General features: G+C 52.2%; 1 protein-coding gene across 1 annotated transcript in view; it reads left to right on the top strand.

The window, feature by feature from the left end:
• The window catches only part of LOC122391000 (unconventional myosin-Ie-like), a 39,690-nt gene that overhangs the window by 14,479 nt on the left and 2,887 nt on the right, over positions 1 to 22,324 (top strand). The window contains exons 3-19 of the mRNA XM_043384511.1: positions 5,719 to 5,808; positions 7,719 to 7,813; positions 12,048 to 12,225; positions 14,147 to 14,309; positions 14,584 to 14,691; positions 15,394 to 15,719; positions 16,050 to 16,217; positions 16,408 to 16,578; positions 17,248 to 17,414; positions 17,742 to 17,882; positions 18,179 to 18,328; positions 18,676 to 18,820; positions 19,872 to 20,038; positions 20,204 to 20,321; positions 20,730 to 20,885; positions 21,290 to 21,429; positions 21,732 to 21,880. Coding sequence (XP_043240446.1) covers positions 5,719 to 5,808; positions 7,719 to 7,813; positions 12,048 to 12,225; positions 14,147 to 14,309; positions 14,584 to 14,691; positions 15,394 to 15,719; positions 16,050 to 16,217; positions 16,408 to 16,578; positions 17,248 to 17,414; positions 17,742 to 17,882; positions 18,179 to 18,328; positions 18,676 to 18,820; positions 19,872 to 20,038; positions 20,204 to 20,321; positions 20,730 to 20,885; positions 21,290 to 21,429; positions 21,732 to 21,880 — 2,632 coding nt within the window. The remainder of the gene's footprint in view (positions 1 to 5,718; positions 5,809 to 7,718; positions 7,814 to 12,047; positions 12,226 to 14,146; positions 14,310 to 14,583; positions 14,692 to 15,393; positions 15,720 to 16,049; positions 16,218 to 16,407; positions 16,579 to 17,247; positions 17,415 to 17,741; positions 17,883 to 18,178; positions 18,329 to 18,675; positions 18,821 to 19,871; positions 20,039 to 20,203; positions 20,322 to 20,729; positions 20,886 to 21,289; positions 21,430 to 21,731; positions 21,881 to 22,324) is intronic.

Raw genomic sequence — 22,324 nt, 5'->3', positions numbered from 1 at the left:
CTATCGTCGCTGAGGGACTTCCCTTTGATAACCCGACCGGAAAGCTGAGAACAACAAACAGCAGTGACTCATTACGCGGCCTCCCTTATCTCCTGCCTGCTGACACCATATATAGGCGTTTCATCACTCGACAAGCAGTGCCTCGCCCTCCCTCTTCCTGCCACCCGTGCCCATTGCCCACTGACCGCCACCACTGCTATCAATTCATTTCTGCACGCTGCGTCCTCAATTCGGCCCGTATTTGTCCTGTGGGCGTGACGAGAGCCGCTGCAAACGGGTCCGATAGAACAGCACCGGACGGCCCGGCGCGCACGCTGCTGCCTCTGGTGTAGGAGTGGTGCGTGATGCGGTGCACATACAGAGCCTGGGTCGGCTAGACGATGTGATTGATCCGAATTACTTTCCAAGAAATGCCGTAAGATTCTATGATTGCGCTTTCCACATTTCGTCACAGTCTGGCAGTTTCGAATTTTTGTCAGCAGGAGAAAGTGCTCCAGAAGTGACTCTGGGGAACTGTGAGAATGGTATATTGCTCGAACTTGCTATTCTTGTTTTTTAATTGTGCACCGATACTATTGTTTCTCAGCTCTCTGGCCTGGGACTTCCATTGCTTTCCGATTTCGATCAGCTCATTGTAAGCTTCATATCATTTGCAGCCACCGATCATTTTAATCGGTAAATATTTTAACATTGTTCCATTCCCGTGACCTACATGCGCGCTCTATGTTTTGCCGTAAATTCCTCTTCGCCGTAGGAATGTTACGGTTTATTTACTCGTATACCGTAAACGTGACCTACAGAGACCCCGAGGGCCTACTGAACAGCAAAAACACAATGTGTTATTGTGCAGAACACAATGCTCATGTGTTTGCCCGCGTCCCGTCTATATTTGCTGATCACAGTTTGTTTGCATTGCATGAGCTTTGGAGAGTTGTGAGCAAAAATGTGGCCCGTTAGTTCTTGTGAGGGAGCCTTTTTCTGGGACGTTTGCAGCCTGCAGTGTTCAGCTCCACACTCCATCGATTTTTGTGTTTACATTGTGAACATATGTCGGTTGCATTCGTGACAAGCTGACTATTTTTAATGGTTCTGAGTGACCAGGCCGACCGGCTCAGCGAATGCTTAGCTGCGCTTAGGGTGTACTTAATCACACATAATAACATGATTACTTGCGTGCTCGTTAACTGGTGCAGTAGCTTAAAGTTTCTACATGCGCTCATCAATCTTAGTCTCGTCAGCTTTTATTATACCTTGACATCGTATGAATGCGCTGATTAAATTAGGCTGACGTTCAGCGTTAGATGCATTGCGATTTCATACGGACGTTGATGGGTGGACCAATGCCGAGATGACCCCGCTGTGTTGCACGGCGCCTCGCCCTGCACCGCCCCTGCGCCGCCCTCGTGTATACGGTCGAGCGGGAGGGCGGGGTTTAATTGGACCCATTGGTCGCCGCCTGTCTCGTTACCGCTCTCCGTCCATCCACCTGTGCGATGGAGCAGCTGTTGGGAGCTATCTCCGACCCGCCGAGCGACCCCGCTCCGTCCCGCCGAGTGACCCCGCTCTCTCTCCCCCGATACGGCAGCGCTACCCACGCGCTCGCCCGTCGCTGGGCCCGCCTCCCAGTCACTCCTCCCCTCAGGTCACGTCCCTCCCGGTCACGTAACCCCCCCCCCCCCACTATATCACGCTCCACGCCGTGACACGTCCTCTGCCCCACACCTGTCACTCATGCTCCATCTCACGACCTCTTTCACAGCCATTATGCTGCACTGCCGTTTGTGCCGCAATCTCCAGCCACCGCGACTCGTTCTGAGCTCATTGATGTAGTGACACACGCTGAACCCCGGTGCGTTTTCCCTCTAGGCTCTCGCACGCCGGCTCGCGAACCATGTGCGTGCGGTGCTGCACTTTCGCTGACCGCTGCGTGCCTCACGCCGCGTGGCAGAGAGCTGGCCTGGACGGAACACGAGCGTTGTTTGCTCTTTGGTTCCGTGTGGAGAGCGCGGCGGCCGTCCCTCGGTCGTGCCTGCTCAGCGCTCAGCCAGGCGTGGAGGGAGGCGTGGGTGACGAGCATGGTGACGTGAGGAGAGCGACGTCTCGCTACTTGAGTGGAACGACTGCAGAGGAGGGACAAACGACGCGTGTCGGAGGCAGGGAGGAGTGAAGAGGGAGAGAGCGGGTCGTGAGACCTGAGGTGTCACGGGTGGTGACGGTGATTGGCGTGTCGTTTGGAACACACGCACCGGCGCTGATGCCTCCCCCGCACCGCTGGGACCGCCGCTGCTACTGCCTACACGCCGCGAAAACAGGCCCAGTTCGGCAGACGTGCTCGGCGGGGCGGAATGATGGCCGACAGGGCACCGCTCATGCGACGAGCCGGGACGCTGCCGGCGCGGCGCCGCACGCTCCCTGAACTCTGCGCGCGGTCCGCCGCCCGTCACAGTGCCGCTGCCGACCGACCTCAGTGACCCGTTACGTCACAGCGTCTCACCTTGCGTCACGGGACGACGGCGGGCCCGTCACGTGGCGTCCGGTGATTCCGGGTGACCTGTGACCTGTTGTGGCGGCTCGTGACCTCGTGTGACCTCGTGCGACCCAGCGATCTCCGAAGAGATGAGGTAGCCGAGCAGGTTTAGTTTCTCTAGCGCCACGCACGATCGGTCATGTGGCGCCCGGCTGGAGGTGGAGGGCGCTGTCTGAGTTCAGAGGTGATTCAGAGGAGCTCCCGCAGCTCCTTCCCCTGTCGCCCCCGGCTCGCCTGCCCACGCCGTGTGGAAGACTCGGCCAGGAGTGGCAGAGACAGAGGAGTGTGAGACCATTCAGCTATGTATGTTTGAAATTCGTTTTTTTCGTGCCAACTTTGCTCCACTGATAAAAGTGTTGTCATTGTCCTCTGGTCTGGGGCCCCGTGGTTTTATTTGGCCCCGGACGGCTTGATCTGCATGTTCCGTCAGCCTTGTCTGGGCCCCAAGCGGTCTGGCCAGGGGCCGCGGGTGTACTGTGGGGCCGTTCTGGATGGTGTCTTCTCCGCCGCCGCCGGATGTGGGCTCGCCGGCCGCTGGAGCCGTTTCCGTGAGTCTGCCGTGACTCATTGAGTGCTATCTCGAGTCATTGCTGCGGGGTCCGTGTACGGATACGGGTATGATCACGGTCCGCGGCGCTGTGTTCGATTTGGGTCACTGGTGTGGGTCGAACGAGATCAGAACTGGGCACCTCACGTGTGTGAACGGACCGGCAGCAGCACACTGTAATCATGTAATCCCAGATTAAGCCATTCCGGTTTCCTTGTGTATGAAATATTTTCGGTGGCTTGTCTACACAGCTGAGATTTGCTTTGTGCTAAGATAAAGTGTGGCTAGTTCATTATAGTAAAGTTGTGAAAGCATTCCCGTCATTTCGACTACCAGCACTATTCGCCACATATAGGCGCGCAGGCTGCAATGACAGATGTCCGGGTCACTGCTGCGAGAGCAGTGGCGCTCAGCATACACTTTCACAACCGGCCGAGTATACTCCTGCACCGTGGACCGTGCCCGGCCTGAGCTCCTAGGACCGGTTGTCAGCGGCGTGACAGAGGGACGGTCGCCCTGATTGAATTAGAAGATCGCGGCGGGCGCTGTCGCCGGCGCAGGCCCGTGCTGCCCATACTGAGAGGGAATTGGGAAACCGGCCGAGATGATAATGAAACGGTCATTCCGGCGGCCTGAGACAAGTTTCCTGGTGCGCGAAAGCTGTTCTAGGGTGGTTGCTTGTGACGTAAGATGTCTGGTTTATTGTTGTTTCCTTTTCTGGGTGACGTGGTTAGATCTATGGGAGTGTCTGTAGTTCGCTTAGGAACTCGGGAGGGGAAAGTGGACGTCCGTTATCATTGCATGACTGAGTATAATACGTCACGAGGAAAACCAACAAAGACGGCCGAATGTTTCTGTGTGAGGTTGTGAATCGCGTGCTCCATTTGGTGGATGGGCCTGTCGTTCCCAGGTGCGGACTGTGAGGGGTTAATCGTGACCAGCTGAGCGGGGAAAGTCGAACCCTGAGGGTTTACTCTCATGAAGTGGCAAATCTCGAGGAGATTGATATTGATGATGCGAGGCGTGGAACCCATCCCGAGTGGTGGTGTTGAGTCACCCGTGCTCTGCACTATCAGCTGATGAGAGCCGTTGCAAAAGCTGGTCGTCCGCAGTATAAGATAGCACTATCATGTTGACACTCTTGGTGTACGCATGCAAGTGAAACCGTAATGGCGTCAGGGATGGCACATTCACTGGTGATAAGTGAAATGATGGATGGGGAGCCGTTAGAGCTGATTGCTGCAGGACGGAGCTGTAAATGGCTGATGTTTGGCTTGGTCTTGTAAATGGCCAACTTTTGGCTTGGTTTTTGCTTCAGTACCCACCTACCTACATATTAGGAGAGAATGTTTCTCTGATTTTATCATTATTTAAGGACATTCACTTATTTGAAAACGAACTTTTACAGCCTCATACACAACATCTTAACACAACGAGTGCGAGGGAAAGCCGTGCTGTAAAATGGTCGTATAACCTCGATTTGGAGGCGCCTATTGTGAAGTGGTGCGAGCATGACTGCGCTCTTTTACCAGCGTCCATCGGCAGCTTTCGACGAGATGCCGGAGAGGTTGGGTGACCAACCATGTGACAGGCTGACAGCTGTGTCGCCGTCGACGGGGAACGTTCTGTGTCGCTGTGTCGCGCCGTCAGACGGGAGCACCGTGCGTTGTTAGACGGACACAGGGCGGCGCTCGTTTCTCTCAGACACTGGCATCTGTCGCGTGACTTTTAATTACCACCTATCACCTCGGTATGGGCGGGAAAGCAGTGGAGAGAAATTTGGTAATTTGCTACCGACATACTTTAGATGTTAGTGTAAATGTGGAGTCCACTTTCAGATGATTATGTGTTCTTGAACTTATAGGTTTTGAAACGAGCACGCGAACTTAATTAGCGAAAGTGATAAACAGTATGGATCCAGATGACATTTAGGTACGCAAAATATTCACGAAAATTACAACTTACTGACGGAAATGCCCAACAGATGCCTTCTCGTATTAAGATCTATCGACGACCTTTTCTCCCTGTGACGTCAAACTAGCGAGCGAGTGAACGAATGCACTTCCTATCCCAGAGCACACTCGTCTGACAAGTTACGCCAGCTGCACTGGCCCGCGGTGTGCTATTTTCCCATCATGGTCTGAAGGTCCCAAGCGCCCCAGGAATTTCACCGCGGAGCTTCAATCCGGCTTTTAGACGAGTTCGAGTGCTGACTGCTGGGACGTCTGGTGAGCTTCCTGTCATGAAAAGCTGCCATGGGACAGTCCTGACAGACTGGGCCCAGGGGTGTGTTTCAACCGTGCATTGTGCAATGAGATACCTGGAGGTGTATGTAGGACAGCATCCTCCTTTTTACCGAGTTTAATGCCAACTGCTTGCCGTGCATGTCCACCTCTTTTCGCATCGATACTGCTTATTAAGATTCATTTGATAGATAACCGGAAAGGCTTGCCATTCATTCGTTCCTTTGATGTTTTTGAATGACTGCATGCTGAGTGAAACGGACGGGAGCATATACGTTTAGGCGGTTTACGAATCGCGAGGCGCTATCAGCGATGCGCTCCTTATTCTGCTGTGCTATCTGTGCAGTTTGCGTATTGTGTCTCTGTGACAACGTTGAAGCTCCTTGACTGTCGGCGCTCAGACCTACATCGGACCGGTGCTCATCTCGGTCAACCCGTTCCAGCAGCTGCCCTTCTACGGTGACAAGCACGTGGAGCAGTACCAGGGCGCGGTGAGTACCTGGGCGGGCACCCGCGGGTCCCAGCTCTATTCTCTCGTGAGCGTATACATGAGGACATCTTAGATGATAACACCTGCAGTCGCGGCATCTAAATTAACGGAATGATTGAAGAAGTCGGCTTGCATAATTGTCATCGAATCATTTCAGGTCTAATCTGATGTATTCGTTCTCTCAACATCGTAGCCGGCCATTGGATGAATGAATAAATGAATGAATGGATTGATTAATAAATGAATGAATGAATGAATGAATGATTAAATGTAGAGCGGACAGCTACGTAGTCTAATCACGAATAAATGGACATCTTTTATGTTTGACGAGTCGGTTGGTTCGCTATAATGCATTACACAACACACACATTACACATCCCGTAACTTTAAGCTCAGCTGGCTTTCATGTAAATTAACAGTGCGGGATCCTACTGGTTCACTGCTCTGTAACTATTCGGCATGATATATTGCAGACCATGAATTCTGACGTCATCCCGGTAGCTATTTAATCTACAAATGGATGCGGTCGTACCGTGAATAACCGTCCCTGACGGTTAGCTCCCATGTAGCAGCACAGATCCGGCAGATTATAGCTGCCCGAATCGTTGCACCTGCCGTGCTACCAATCCCTTATTTCCAGCCCAGGGACATGTAAGGCTATCCCGTGTTTGTTTGATAACAGCTTCTTTGTATCCTCGACACGAGGCATCCATTTTTCACCCAAACGAGTCCGTAAACTGAACGCTAAACCATGATTCATGACCACACGACCTTATGTGGTGTGTTCTGGCGAGCAGGATTTGACGGAGCGGGTGCTGTTTCTATCCGGACTCCCGCTGATGGTGAAAATGCCAGCCAAAAGGCCGTGATGACACTGTGCCAGTTGATGGCTCGAGGCACGCTGTTAGCTAATAGGTGCCGTGTCACGGTGACGGATGATGCGTGACGGGTCAATGACTGTCAGGCTGACTGATGCAGTAGACTGCTGACAGTCCTGACAGCATTAGAGGGCGGTGGGGACAGACCGAAGGGTCAGAGTGGGTTGAGGCCGCATCTGTGGCCGTTTGGCCTCTGAAGGGCGCCCCTGCGGCCCACTGCTGGTGCCTGGGGACTGAGATTGATTGAATGATAAGGCACGCTGCCTCGTCCTTGTTATTCGGACGGGGAAGCTGGTAAACAGGCTTCAGTTAGGCGGAAGGGATTTCACGGCCTACATTTCGAGCTGGTGGAAACTTGGAATGTGATTTAAATGTGCCTGTTGGCAATTTTTGTACAGTATGTACGTGCGTGATTCTGTAGGTAGGATGTATGTGACGTTTTTGAAATAACGAGACATGCAACTGCTAAATTAATTGTATTGCTTAAGACAACACAAAACCAATAAAATTGATACGCGCAGGTACCTGTAATTAAGTAATTATATCGTGACTTTAAAAATTTCGTTGCCAAAGAGTGATTAAGAAAACATGGTGACTGGTAGACATATCTTTTATCGTGCCTGACGGGGATTTTATTTGGCTCATAGCGTGTATAGGTATTGTATGCGCAGTTGAACCTATTTCAAACAGTGTTCTGCTGATTACGTTTATGTTTGACATAGCTGCAGTCGTTCAGGGCATTGTCGATAGTGCAACTATTTATCTGCAATATACTGAGCCCAAACGGTCAGCGCGTTGTCAAAAGTAAGGATAGATTTGGTCGAAAATTATGCCCGTTTTAGTCATACCTACAAACCGTAAAAATTCCACTTGGATACCTGACCCGACGCCAATGAACATAATCAAATGAACCACAACCTGCCTGTTTTATGGTTGATCTCCCACAATGACCTATTCCGAGGCACTATGCCGCCTTGTCCTGCCCTGACCTGGTTTGTCCTATAATTTGACATTTTTTGCGCTCTGTTTTCAGGCTAGCCATGAGAACCCTCCTCACGTGTACGCGCTGGCCGATGAGATGTATCGCAACATGCTCATCGACGTCGAGAACCACTGTGTCATCATCAGGTGAGGGCTAACTCAAAGCGTAAAAGGCTGAATATGGCTAGCATAGATCACACCTATTTGAGGATGTTTCAGCTGTTTTTTTTTTCGCATGTGACTTGCTTATGCATAAGGAGAATAATCGATGGCCGCGGTGGGCGTGTCATCGTTGTATGAACTCATTCAACGCCTCATTCATCGAACTCGTTCATCGTTGTTCACCAACACATTGAATGATGCAACGCCTCCCAACTCCTCGGGACCTGAGAGAAACAGAACTGCCAACACGCAGTGTTTTGTCCCGATGCTCTCCAAGGGCGTTGATGTGTATAATGAACAGGACACAAGAACTCTCTATACCGGGACCCTCGCAAACATCCAGCGGCCGTGGCCACTCGGGCACAAAGAAGCCCTAGTCCCAATCTGGGTCAGACGGAGCCGGACGGGGAGCTTTACTCACAGACCGGGTCGCGTGACCCAAGCTCAGAGCCTCAGGAAGCCCTTGTCTGGTCGCAGCTTTGATGGGGGGGGGGGGGTATATGGTTCCGCATGACAGTCACTGGACAAACTGCCGCGACGGTGGGGTCTGTTTACGAGCTGCGTAAGCGTTACATTTAATGGGCTGAATTGATCAATGTCACGGGAAGTAAAGAGTTGCTGTCACACCTCAGTTAAAAATAAAAGGCTCATGTCAACGGCGGAACGCTTTACTTAACGACCATTTTTCGTTATGCTGCTCCCCATCGTTCGTCTCGGGCCACATAGGCCATACGGCTGTTCGCGAGCTCCACCCGGTCGAGCTGCGTCCCGGTTCACTTTTGGTCGCCGCTCGGTCACCGCATGCTCATCGCCTGGTCACCGCATGGTCACCGAACCGTGAATCAGCCCGGGCGGGCTGGACCATCTGTTGTTCCCGCTCCTCAGACACGCGGCGGCGTGCCGAGGTCGTAAATCGTCTGACCACCGTGGGAATCGAACCCACGCTCGGTGAGGCGGTGACGTCCGCGCCGGCTGCCGGAATGTCACCCATTGAGTGGGCGGGGCTGGGTGGATAATGTATGGCTCATGTCAGCTGCTGGATGGAGGGTCGACCAGGTTGACTAGCTGGCAGGTCTGTCTGAAGATTGTATAGCGGTGGAGTTACGTATAGAGCAGAAATGCGTTTCATTCGGACTTCCCGTCGCCCTCCTAAATGCAGAAGTGAGCTAGCTGTCTGTGCAGCATCTCTCGGCAGCGAGCGGCGCTGAGTGACGGCGGACGCAGCTGCACAAACGGCCGCCGACCGGGCGGCTGGTGTTGCTCGCGGCGGGACGTCAGCTGTCTGCTGTCGGGGGAGGAGACGGGTTTGGTGGCACGCCCCCAGGACACAACACACCCTCGGGGCACGCGCGGGTCAGTCACAGCCACTGGCGGTCGCAGCCGCTAGCAAAAGGGGGGGCCAAAGTCACACTCGCGGGACATAACATTTATCCGTCACCGGGAGGGGGGAGGGGGTGATCGGCTAATTTTTTACGTCCACGAGGTGCCGCGCAGTTGGCATTACTTATGCTTCATCCATCTGATACTTGCGTGAAATTTTTAAGCTCAATTTAAGGCAAAATCACCAGTTCCATTTCCCGTCCCACGGTGCTTCCACCGGTCGGCCCACTGCACCATGACGACGGATCGGTGTAGCATAGGTATAGTGGAAGGTCAGGCACGCGGATTCATGACCTTACCACTATAAAACAATTCGGAAAAGTACAGATACCTCTTGCTTTGAACAAGCATGTGAAACCCAGAGAGCATTTTCAGACTATGACATTTACTCATATAGGTAACATACCTAGTTGTGTGGCGGCGGGAGAGAGTAGGTACACCGACCGACCTCTGGAGACCCCCCACAGGTTCCGAGCTTTCAAAATTGGCATCTGAGGGCCGCGCGCGACTCCTGCGGGGCTTCGCAGCGCGGCTCTATTGGGGCTCACTCAACCTGCCTAGTCTTACTGCTAAAAAGACTGGCCCTGAGCCCTAAGGACTTCATCAGTCTCTGCCAGCCCAGGACCCACACCGGCTCATGGGGTCCCGACGTCGAAATATGAGGGAATCTGCGCCGGACCATCAGGACGCAAAGTAATCTCGATCAGGACCAACGTAAGGCTGTGCCGGAGACTGCGTGAGCCCTCTGATCTTCAGAAACCCACCCATATATGTTTTCACGTAGAGGCCAGTTTAGGGCCCTCAGAGACCAGTACAGGGCCTGCAAACTACAAAGGCCAGTAGTTTGAGACAATCAGTGACCGAGTTGGGTTCTCAGAGGCTAATGTGGGTTATTACAGGCCAACATGGGCCCTCAGAGGTCAGCGTGGGGCCCTAAAAGACCGGCATGAGCCGTCGTTGGACCCCAGAGGCCAGCAGAGGGCCCTCAAAGGCCAAGATGGGCCCTCCTCAAATGCCAATGCAGGCCCTTAGAGGCCGGCATCGGGTCTTCAGCAGCCAGTGCGGGGCCCTCATTGGCACCTTAAGGTTCGTCTTGGGACACCACAGACAGAAATAAGGCCACCAGAGACCGGTGTGAGACCCTCAGACGCCGGTTGGGACCCCTGAGGCCTGTTAGGGGCCCTCATAGGCCAGATGTGGGGTCTCAGAGGTTGATGTAGGCTCTTAGCGGTCAACGTGGGCACTTGACCGCCACTGAAGTTCCCTCAGAGGTCAGTGTAGGACGCTCAAAGACCGGTGTGGGAGCTATATTAATAGCTGGGCGTGGTTTTTTTTGAGCTTCGTGACGATCGAATAATTGCCAGGGCCCCATACACCTATATGGGGGCCCATTGGTTGTTTGAGGGGGGGCAAATGATATGATGGCCCCCTTTATTATGGCCCTGATGCCCCCCCCCCCGCAACCGCCACTGTGTACACATTACACACATGCCTCTGAGATTACATACTAGCTCATGCAAACTCTATGCAGGCCCCGGAGTTCCCACGCTAATCCTTAAGAAACCAAGCCGGCATACGGCGTCACCACCGGGCTTCTGATGTGCACAGCACCAACCCATGAGGTCTTACTTTAGTGTCTTAGAGCCAATCTCCTTTAGCAGGACCCATCCACCACTGCCGAAGAGGGTCTCATGCCAGCCATTGCTGGGCCTACGAGAGCCTCAAGTAAACCCACGCTGATAATCCATATAAGATCCGGCCATACTCGTGAACCGGTGCCAGCGACGCTGACCACCAAATTGACAGAATGCGAAACTGAGCCCTCATGAGTGAAATTTACGTCCTTTGATGGCGCAAGAAAGAAAATGAAACATACGAAAAGCTTTTCTAGGACTTTTGTTCGATCTGAAAGGTGGGGCCAAAAGATAGTATGGCCCCACCTTTCAGCACCAAAGGGGGGGCCATGGCCCCCGTGCCCCCCCCCCCCCTGGGACCGCCAGTGGTCACAGCGGGGCTCCGAGGGTCACCACTGCGTGTCAGTGCGGCTGGGTGACTCGTGCTGCTGCGCTCGCTCAGCCCTGCTCGGCGCGGTGCGGCGCGGAGAGCCGGGAGGACGTCCGGCCGCCGCCGGCACCCTCCGTCAGTCAACAATGAACTTCCGCCGGCGGTCCGGCGACAGACGGCTGCTCCGGGCGCGGCCGAGTAACGCCGTGGTGTCGGGGGTACGGTGACGAGCCGCTGAGGTCGTGTCTCGGGTTACCGGCCGGTATTTGCACGCACACAGGAAGAGGGCGGCGAAAGTCCGTGTGGCTTGTGCGTAAGAAGTTCGCGCGGCCGTGGGTATTGAGTAAATAGGCCTGAGTCAGGACAGACAGAGGCGATGAGTCACCTCGGCGGGATGCTGGGAGGTCGACGACGCGAAATGTTGGGAAGACGGGCATTGAAGGAAATTGATGAGTCATGGTGAATGGTTACTGGTTAGTCATCGACTGCATGCTTGGTAGGTATGCATAATATATAGAGCAACTGGCAAATAATCCTGTCGGCTGTGATGCGTCATCTGGGACTGCGTTTGACAAATATGTCTTATTTTTTTCCTGTTGTCATATAGCATACCAACTTGTTCTAGATATAGGTACTTATGCTTGCTTATTTACACATCTATGCATGCCAAAAACACATAGCATATCGTCTTCCTGATTCTTGATCCTACAGTTTCTGCTATGACCTGGACCACTTCTCGATATGGCCTCCCCACTCGCTCTGGCAGGGGTACAAACCCCGCTACCATATCTCCCTGTTGGTTTGCTTACCCCCCGTTACCCCACTCTCCCGGCAGCGGCGAGTCCGGCGCGGGGAAGACGGTGGCGGCCAAGTTCATCATGCAGTACATCGCGCGGGTCTCAGGCGGCGGACAGCGCGTCCAGCAGATCAAGGACATCATCCTCAAGTCGAACCCGCTGCTGGAGGCCTTCGGCAACGCCAAGACCGTGCGCAACAACAACTCGAGCCGCTTCGTAAGTTGGAGACGGTGACGTTAGCTCGGGCGGATGCTCGGTTATTAGGCCGTAGCAGGCACAGGCATAGGCACAGGCCCTATGGCACAGGTAGAATTTTATGGATGGTCGTAAATGCTGACCGAACAAAGACGATAAAGGTAAGAATACTGCTGAGCTCATTGATAGCCTCTGTTATACAGGTCGTATGATGTTTTAGATTCCCTTCATTTAATCGCCACCCAGCGTTCACACTTCACAGCCTTGCTTCGCAGCAATGGCACAGACATCTACTCAAGTCTGCTGGCTCACCAGCTCGCTGCGATCTGCCTGGGAACCCTGCGAGTTCTCGACCTCTTCTTCCTTCCCGTCTCCTTGGGGCTCTGGGTCTCTGGCTGTAATAACCGTTCGTCACGGGCGCCGCACCGGGCTGATCTGGGAACAATGGGCGGTACCACGGACGGACCGACGGCTTCCAGCTGACGCTCACGGCCTGCCGTCCTCGAACTGACGCTCCGGAGCGCCGTGTGAGGTCAGGGAGACGTCTGGGAGGGTAGACGAGTTATGGCTGAGTTTACTAGGTCAGGTGGCTGCTACTTCAGATCACCGGCGCTACCGGGTTGTTTGAAATTATTTATGTCGACTGAAATGAATATTGAAGTTTCTGGAAACCAAGCGATTATAGCCGCCCAGATGCACAGCCGCCCAGATACCAATTCTTACACATTAAAATACAGTATCCCGAGACTCTGTCGGATTTAATTGCCGAACGGTCCACCATTTCCCCCGTGTGTGGTCTGCCAGCCTGGCACCATCTTCAAGGTCTAGGGTAATAGCCGTCGGACGCATTGTCCGCTCCCAAATTATCAGAGCGGCCCATCCTGGACTGGAGGTCCGGTGCGGTTTACCTGGGGGCTACCTTAGGCGGCGGTTGAAGTTCGCTCTCCGCCCGCCGCGCTGGTGGACGCAGGGCGGTGGGCGGCGCCCATTAGGGGGATCATGGTACGGTGGGTCGATGGAGCGTTGGGATGATGGGATGATAGGACAGGATAGGACACTGCGTCCCGTTGGGGCGATGGGATGCAGTGCGAATCGTTAAAGCGCGGAAACTGTGAGATTAAATAACGGTGGGAATGAGTTGCGGTATGTTAGGAAGGTGGTAAATGCGTGGGCCGACGAGTGGTTGGGGAGGTTGGGATGGCATCCAGTAAGGTTGAGAAGTGGGATGGGCCCGTCCCAGTGCTCCACGGTATGGGCTACGTCTAGTCAAAAGCACGCGCGTTACTTCGGCTGCTGACTTCTTGGAGCCGTTTTCTAGTCGCCGTGTCCCTCAGTAAGCTCGCGTGCCTCAGCCGTTTTATTATCGACTCAGCTCTGGTTTTCGTGAGTGTTTCACGATGTCATATAGATTTACGTCTGAGGCGTTTTGCACGATCTTTGGCAATAATATTACTGTGGAAAGTGCAGGTATGGCCCCAAGTACCAACAGACCGCCCCACCGACCGGTCACCGCAGTCTCAGAACCCCGCTATAAGCGTCTCTCCCACGGGAGTTGGGGGTTTCTGTGAACGCCCGGACGCGGCCCGACCGCAGTCGAACATACAGCGGTAACAGGCCGCCGCTGCAGCGACCGTCGGGTACCGTTCGGATGTGTTCCGTACATACCTACAGCGGGGTGATACCGTTCACGGAGTCATGGATGTTACACAGCAGACATTGACTCGTATGTTGTGAGAATTGGGCTAGATAGATATTTGTTTTGTTATCTAAAATGGGAGCAATCATGTTTTTACTAAATCAACCCCAGGCGGGAATTCTCTTCCCTAGATTTGTGCCCTATGTCGTTGTTTCCACTAGAATATGTGCGAAACCATATGATCATGTACGAAATTCACCTTTTTAAGTGACCCGTTCAAAGTGATAATCCCGCCGCCTTTCACAGGGCAAGTACGTGGAGATGCAGTTCAGTGCCGGCGGTCAGCCCACCGGCGGCAAAATCTCCAACTTCCTTCTGGAGAAGTCGCGCGTGGTGCGTCAGAACGACGGCGAGCGCAACTTCCACATCTTCTACCAGATGCTGGCCGGAGCCACCAACGACATGAAGCGTAAGCGGAACGGAGGAGCTGAGTCCCCGGGATTGGGTGTCAGCTAAGGATGAACGTGGTCCTAGGCATGCGGGAGAACAAAATTAATTTGGATTCGGTTGGCGTTTAGTTAGATGCAGGTGCCGATTTTCTTAAGTTAAAAGAGTCTCGTAACAACTTGAGTATTTGTTAACAACTTCTTTCGTCCTCACTTTCGGTTTTACCCGTTGTTTGTTGAATAGCCGAACAGACCAACAGTCGGCCTGTGTCTGATGTGTTACCGTGTCGCTTTCAGAGGACTTTGGTCTCACGTCCCCGGACTACTTTGCCTACCTGAACCAGTCAAACGTGTACAAAGTGGACGGCACCAACGACGCACACGAGTTTCAGGAAACGCTCAGGGGTATGTAATATGTATGCTCTATAGATGGCCTTGATGTACGCATTGCGTGTATGAAGTGGGTATCCCAAAGTTTATTATCTTTTTTTAATAGCAAGACATACGGCACGCACCACACTATCAACACTGAAAGCATCATCTCATATGATTTGCGTCTGCTCTTTTGCGTTCCTGGCTTTAGGAGCTCATCTTTTGGAGTGCTCCTGAAAATTATTTGTTTCGCACACAAATGTGTACGGTTCCTTTGCGAAACGAGACGTCTGGTTTGCTCTTTACTCGTGACTAGCGACACATGTCGTATCTACTAATCCCTTTGCTGGAAAGCCCGGCTAACACTGGCCTTTGGCCTTCATCGGAACGTCGTGTTATCCCGCTGAGTGCGGACATATAACAGGACACGTTATTTGTGTCAGAGCACGACACGCTTCTGCACTTCCTAGGTAGCCGTGGTCCCCAACACGAGAAATGACATGCATGTACCGTAAGGTACATGATTCTCATTTATTTTCACGCAACATTCAGCTGCGGTATTGCTTGTGGGAATGGGCATGCTGTATCGGTTTTGTTTTTATGTATAAACGATCATTCGTCTTAAAAGTAAATGTGAAATATCCAATCAATGCGCTTTGCCCTATTTTTAAGTTGTGTACGTTTGTCGAGCCCACACCGACCTCCGTGCTGAGCTGCTGCCGCTGTCCTTTGCAGCGATGTCTGTGATGGGTCTGTCGGACGATCAGCAGACGGACGTGCTACAGGCGGTGGCCGCCATCCTCCACCTGGGAAACGTGCCGTTCGCCGAGCAGGGCAACGACGCCCGGGTGGCCGGCAAGGAGTACCTGGCCTTCCCGGCCCACCTGCTCGGCGTGCCCGAGGAGCGGCTGGAGAAGAAGCTGCTCAGCAGAGTGTTCGACAGCCGCTGGGGCGGCCAGTCCGAGCGTGTGGACGTGACGCTGAACGTGGAGCAGGCCTCGTACACGCGCGACGCCTGGAGCAAGGCGCTCTACTCGCGGCTCTTTGACTTTCTAGTCAAGGTGAGGCGGGGTCGGGTGTGATGTGGACGAGGGACAGGAATTGAAATAATGCATTTCTGCTGCAGTCTTCTGCGGCATAATCTAGCTCGGATAAACTCTCAGTGGTTCTCCTTGTTCAGAATCTTATGATTATTATTCAAATAGAAGTATGGCCGCCTTGGATACTTATACCGGTTATTGACTTTTATAACATAATCCTTGCTTTGCTTGTACCAATTTTCACAAATTGTGATATTTGCGATCAAACCGGTTCGAGAGCGCTGGTATCGTTTTGGAATCTTTTTTGTTTTGTGAACTTTGGACAATTTGATCACTCTGGACAACTTTCAGGTGGTGAATAAGGCCATGCAGACCAGCGAGCAGGGTCAGAACGTCGGCATTCTGGACATCTACGGCTTCGAGATCTTCCAGAAGAACGGCTTCGAGCAGTTCTGCATCAACTTCGTCAACGAAAAGCTGCAACAGATCTTCATCGAGCTGACACTCAAGGCGGAGCAGGTATGCCTGTTTTCCGTAGCCGTTTTTCCTAAAAACTTATTCACCTTATTAAGCTTGCCACATTACAATAGCTACTTGATGTAGCGTATGTTACGAGGGGGTCATAAGTGCATTAATACGCCCAAACATATTTTAAAATGTCTGATTTCTGTGATATGATTTTGCATGTCCTTCTCCCATTTTTTCACAGGAAGAGTACGTCAGGGAGGGGATCAAGTGGCGGCCGATCGACTACTTCAACAACAAGATCGTGTGCGACCTGATCGAGGCGAAGCGTCCTCCGGGCATCATGCTGATGCTGGACGACATTTGCGCCAAGATGCACGCGGTCACCGACGGAGCCGACCGAGACCTGCAGATGGTACGTTCGTCCGCAGTACGAAGCGGTGTGGTATGTCGGTGGCTCGTAGTGGTACGGTATGATACCTCCGCTGTGCGGAGCGGTAGGGTGTGGTAACATGTAGAGCTTACGGGGTGGTACGGCTCGGCATGGCACGTCCGCCCGGTTGGTCATACGTCAGGGACCTTAGAGCGCACTGACTGCTGGGTTTGTAACTGTAAGGACTCAGGAGCTCTTCGTCATGGTTAAAGTGCATTTGAGATGTGGGGTTTTGCACATATTTGGCCCAGTTATATATATTGAGTTATGACTGGAGAATAATGATAAATGTTGATTGATGTACTAATGGCATTTTAACTGAGATACACTCCAGGAAAGAAGCGCGCTTACCGGTTGGTGACTTGAGCAACGCCCACTAGGTTATCTGCCCGTGAGATTGTCCTGTGTTACGTTTTTCCTGCGTTTCTTTTCAGGCGTGCATACTGCAAGTGCATATGGCTGCGGAGTGCGGGTGTAACTTTTTTATCACAAATGGGACCACTTTCGATGCAATATGCTGCAGACTCGGATGTCTTATCTTGACCAAAAAGCTATCAACCTTCTGGCCGTAGGTTTGCAGTTGATGAGACTTCCTCCTATCTGAAACCAGACGCACTTACCGATCTTCTCCGTGTCTCCGTCCTCCGCCAGCACCTAAACTCTGTGATGAGCAGCCACCAGCACTACGAGCAGAACAAGGAGGGCTTCATCATCCACCACTACGCCGGAAAGGTCTCCTACGACGTGGACGGATTCTGCGAGCGCAACCGCGACGTCCTCTTCCCGGACATCGTCGAGGTCATGCAGGCCAGCCAGGTGTACGTTCATGCTTTATAAATCTGACGTCAATGCGGATGTTTATGCAAACATGCATCAAGCATCAAACCTTGACTTGTGAAGATATACTTCTTGTAGTAACTGGTGATCAATAGCAGTATCCTAAATTGACGAGGCAAGTTCTGAAATGGCGTATTGTGCGCATTTTGAAATTTTGAAGGAAGTTAAATTCAATGTTGGCCCACTAGAGTTCCGCAATATGCTGGACTGAAAACGTCGCACATGGTCTTCGACCCGAACCGGCGTTTGTTAACCGTTCCTCTCCACTGTTGACTTATCGTCACGCCGCCGTCTGGTCGTCCCGACAGGGAGTTCATGGCCAGCCTGTTCCCCGAGGAGGTCTCCAAGAGCGGCGCCAAGTCTCGACCGACCACGGCCGGCTCCAAGATCCGGCACCAGGCCAACGCGCTCACGGAGACCCTGATGAAGTGCACGCCGCACTACATACGGTGAGGATCGACCGGGGAGGGGCGAGGTGGGATGGTAGTGAGGGACTCCATGCTGACGATTGATCACGAGGGGTTTGCGTTCAGTCAAGCTGAGTCTGGCTGTTACTAACATAAACCTCTTAGCTTCTGACGCGTGCATATATTTTTTATGCTGAAACTCTTAGTATCTCAGAAAACTAATCAACATCCGGCTGTGTTTGTCCCATTTCTTTATCGCTAGATTTGCCAAATTCCCTAATCACCACCCCTCTAATCACATATCCTTCCCCATCTCTGACTGCGCTTTCTCCCCTCAGGTGCATCAAGCCCAACGAGACGAAGCGTGCCGGTGACTGGGAGGAGGGGCGCGTCAAACACCAGGTCGAGTACCTGGGCCTGAAGGAGAACATCCGCGTGCGGCGCGCTGGCTTCGCGTACCGCCGGCCGTTCGACAAGTTCCTCCGGCGGTCAGTTGGGGGACGGCGGGCGCCGGGTGGGGTCGGAAACGGACGGGTCAGTCAGTGTGCAGATCAGTCGAGGACGGGTACGAGTATAATGGAGGGTCGCAGAGTTAACCGAGAGTACCGGTGTAACTTAAAGGAGAGCAACGATATGGTATGTTGTGAGCTTCCAGATTTAGGTCATACTCGACGTAACTTACGGATGATAGCCCAATGCTTGATAATATACCGTCTGATAGCTTTTTTGTCGACACAGTTGTGTCACTGATAGTCACAGTTACCGCACTCGTCAATCTGTCTTGTGCCTGCTGCCTGACAGCGTTATTATTTATTATGAACCCCTTTTTCCTCAGGTACGCCATCCTGACGAAGGAGACGTGGCCGATGTGGCGAGGCGACCCTCGTCAGGGCATTCAGCTCATCATGAAGGCCGGCTGCCTGGACGACGATCAGTTCCAGCTGGGCAAGACCAAAGTGTTCATCAAGGCTCCGGAGTCGGTCAGTGCGGATGGTGGTCCGGTGGGCTGCTGGCTAACGTTTGGGGTAGATAATGAAACTATTTAGGCACTAGGCAGCAGGGTTGTGCTCGACTCAAAAAAATTTGCCGACTCGACTCATCATTCAACTTCAGAAAGCCCTGACTCAACTCTGACTCAAACAAGGAGCTGATTTTTTCCCTTGACTCGACTCATGACTCACGCGGCTCAATGAAAATATAATTCGACTCAAACTTGACCCAATTTTTTGTTGAGTCAAGTGAGTTGACTCAAAATTGACTCAGATAAAAAAGTTGTTGAGCGGGGGCGGGGGTGAAAAAATCCGGCAGCAGGGCCAGGGCGAAGTTGTTAAGCGGGGGGGGGGATGAAAAGCTTGTTTCTAGAGCGTTGAGTCAGCTGACTCATGTTCCTAAATGTTTGACTCAACTCAATGTCAAAAGTTATTTTACTGACTCAACTCTGACTCAGCTCAACGCCTTAATATTTTTGTCCGACTCAACTCTGACTCAACTCAACAGCTCAACATTTTATCCGACTCGACTCAAATCTGACTCATTTGAGTCAGAGTTGAGTCAAATTTCTGACTCGACTCATGAGTCAAGCACAACCCTGCTAGGCAGAGATATTGTTGTTATCTTTGGCAGTAAAAATGTAAATGTTCTGCTACGGGGAGCAAATGTGTTTTATGTGTATCAAAATAAGCCTTTTAGATGCACTATGTAGATCAATGCTACGCTGTAAAGTTATCGTCAATATGTCAATGACAAAATTTGAAAGGTGGTCTGACCACGGCACTGCCAGCACGAGGTTTCTAAAGACGTCAGTGAAATTGATGTTGAGCAAGTGGTAGTAATACCATCAGGATATAGGTAGAGCCCAGTGCTGGCGGTGGATTGACATGCTAAGCATTGCCCCTTCCGTGGGTACATTATAAATGCGCCTTACGAGCGAACGATCTTTCACGATTTAGCAGTCGTCCCTATTCAGAAAATTGATATTTTTCTGTACGGAACACTATGTCACTAACAGATCACCTGCGGCGACTGTTGCAGCTCTTCCAACTGGAGGACCTCCGGGAGCGGCGCTTTGACGGCTACGCACGCGTCATTCAGAAGGCTTTCCGGCGCTACTTTGCCGAGAAACAGCGCAAGAAGCAGAGGGACGATGCCAGCGACCTCTTCTACGGCAAGAAGGAGCGCAGGAGGTTCTCCATCAACAGGTGGGCCATCGCCTCACCGGGGTGGGTCAGGGCTGCCACGGAGGGGTTAAAGCAATTGACAGTCTTTGTTGTCTACTGTTTAAAATTGGATGTCTTATGAATTAAATTCTTGTGCGGGTCTGAACGACTGATATCTCTTTGGTGACCCCCTGTTTTCTCCCCCAGGCACTTTGTGGGCGACTACATCGGCCTGGACGACCGGCCCGGTCTGCGGGCGCTGGTCGGAAAACGGGAGCGGATAGAGTTCGCCGAGACCGCCGTCAAGTACGACCGGCGCTTCAAGGTGAGCGACGCCGCAGCGGACGAGAAGTCACACTGGAGATGGGCGAGAATTGACACCGCATCCGGACGAGTTTCGTCGGGTCATCTATTGATCGGGAACGGAACAATACGATACATGTAGTGATTGATATGTGGGATTACGGAAACTTGGTTATGTCATGATTCTTCATTGTAGCTTCATCGCGAGTACCAGGGCTGCTATTGCGGAAATTCGCATGCCCGTCTGGTACTTAGTGTCTACTTTTTCATTTTGCATGGTCAGGCACGTAAGGGGATATAAATTAGCATAACATGGTTTGCATTGTTCTAAGGTAGAAAGGATGTTGGATGCTGGCTCGCAGATTTCATTTTGCTGTCTTCATTTTAACTTATCCTGACTTGTAGATGACGGTCTTTATTTCATCTCCAGTCGTGCAAGAGGGACCTGATCCTGACACCAAAGTTTGTCTACCTCATCGGCCGTGAAAAGGCGAAACAGGGGCCCCGCAAGGGCGAGCTTCTCGAGGTTGTCAAACGGAAAATCGACCTACCGTCCATCAGCCATGTCTCGCTGAGTCCTTACCAGGTAATCTGCCGGTATCTGGACTGGTTGTGTGCCTAAACTGACCTAGTGTTAGATCATGTAATGATTTCTCGGTTGTTTCTCGTTTGTCTCGTCTCGGAAGTTGTCTCGGAAGTTGTGTCCAAGGCTGGTGTACCATAAAGTTTTTTTTTGCAGAGTGTCATTTGTATTTTTCAACCACCGTATCACATGTGTAATATTTGTTTTATTGATGTCCCGGACGATGCCTGACCGTCCGAGCGATTCACTGTTGATATTGACCGTGAAAGCATCGGTCAGACCATAAGTGGGTCCTCTCGTAACGAAATACCGCTGATGCTACGTCTCCGTCCATTCTCCGCATTCGTCCTCCAGCCTCCGAGCCGCTCTGTCAGCGCCCTCGGTAACGTCCTCGTGCTGTCTTTCAGGACGACTTCCTCGTTCTTCACGTCAGGAACCAGTATGACAGTCTCCTGACACTCAACTTCAAAACAGAGTTCCTCGCCGTGCTGAAGAAAAAGTGTGACGAAACCATCGGAGCCAACGTCGTCCTAAACTTTGACACAAGGTGAGCGCGATGGTTACACTCTTCGACATGTGCATTGTGCAGGTAGTGGTTTAGTGTAAAATGTTTTGCGTTCGCATCATTGCTTCGCACAACTTATGCATAAGCCTCAATCGTTCAGTTAGTGATCGCATCAAGTGTCAACCATTTTCATTGGAAAATAATTCAGAACGAACCAAGAACCAACTAGAAAATTGAGACCTTACAAGGTCACACAATTGGAGCTTGAGTGAGGACTCCCAACAGCCTCACTCCTTATCCCCGCGCACCCACACCCGCACCCTCACCGTCCTGTCGTTCCTCAGGCTGGAGATGAAGGTGAAGAAGGAGGGCTGGGGTGGCGGTGGCACGCGCCACATCCACTTTGAGCGCGGCCAGGGTGACCTGGCTGTCACCAAGGCGTCCGGCAAAACACTGACCGTCACCATCGGAGCAGGACTCGACAAAAACTCGCGTGAGTTTCCGGCATGTGCGACTGGTGACAAAGACTGCATGGTCGTCCTGGGGACTGGGATACAACATATTTGCGTGAAGAGGTTTTCTTTCCTTTAAATCACTGTGGAATTTTTTTCTGCGGACATTTTACTAAATATTGTTCACTGCAGATCCAACTTGTGACAGTGATTTTCAACTGCCGCAGTTTGAAAGTGACTTCAAGGCCTTCTTATTCACCCACACCATGAGGCTGTGTTCTGTGTACCTTGAAAATATGTCTAAGATGTCATTTTTCCGAGAAATTTCCGAGGTACGAGATTTTTCCGCACTGTTAGTTCGGCCTCGGGGCAATATAGCGCTTATTCATGGTGCCTAGTGCCAACACCTTAGCCAGAAACTTGGCAGATTCGTTGGAGGTCGCATTAATTGCTATTCGTGTGATGCCTAAATGAGCTGTATACGT

The sequence above is a fragment of the Amphibalanus amphitrite genome, unplaced genomic scaffold, assembly GCF_019059575.1.
Source record: "Amphibalanus amphitrite isolate SeventyFive unplaced genomic scaffold, NRLGWU_Aamphi_draft 000418F_arrow, whole genome shotgun sequence".
Lineage (NCBI taxonomy): Eukaryota > Metazoa > Arthropoda > Thecostraca > Balanomorpha > Balanidae > Amphibalanus > Amphibalanus amphitrite.
Note: the sequence above shows the minus strand (reverse complement) of the source record. Positions and strands in the feature narration are given on the sequence as shown.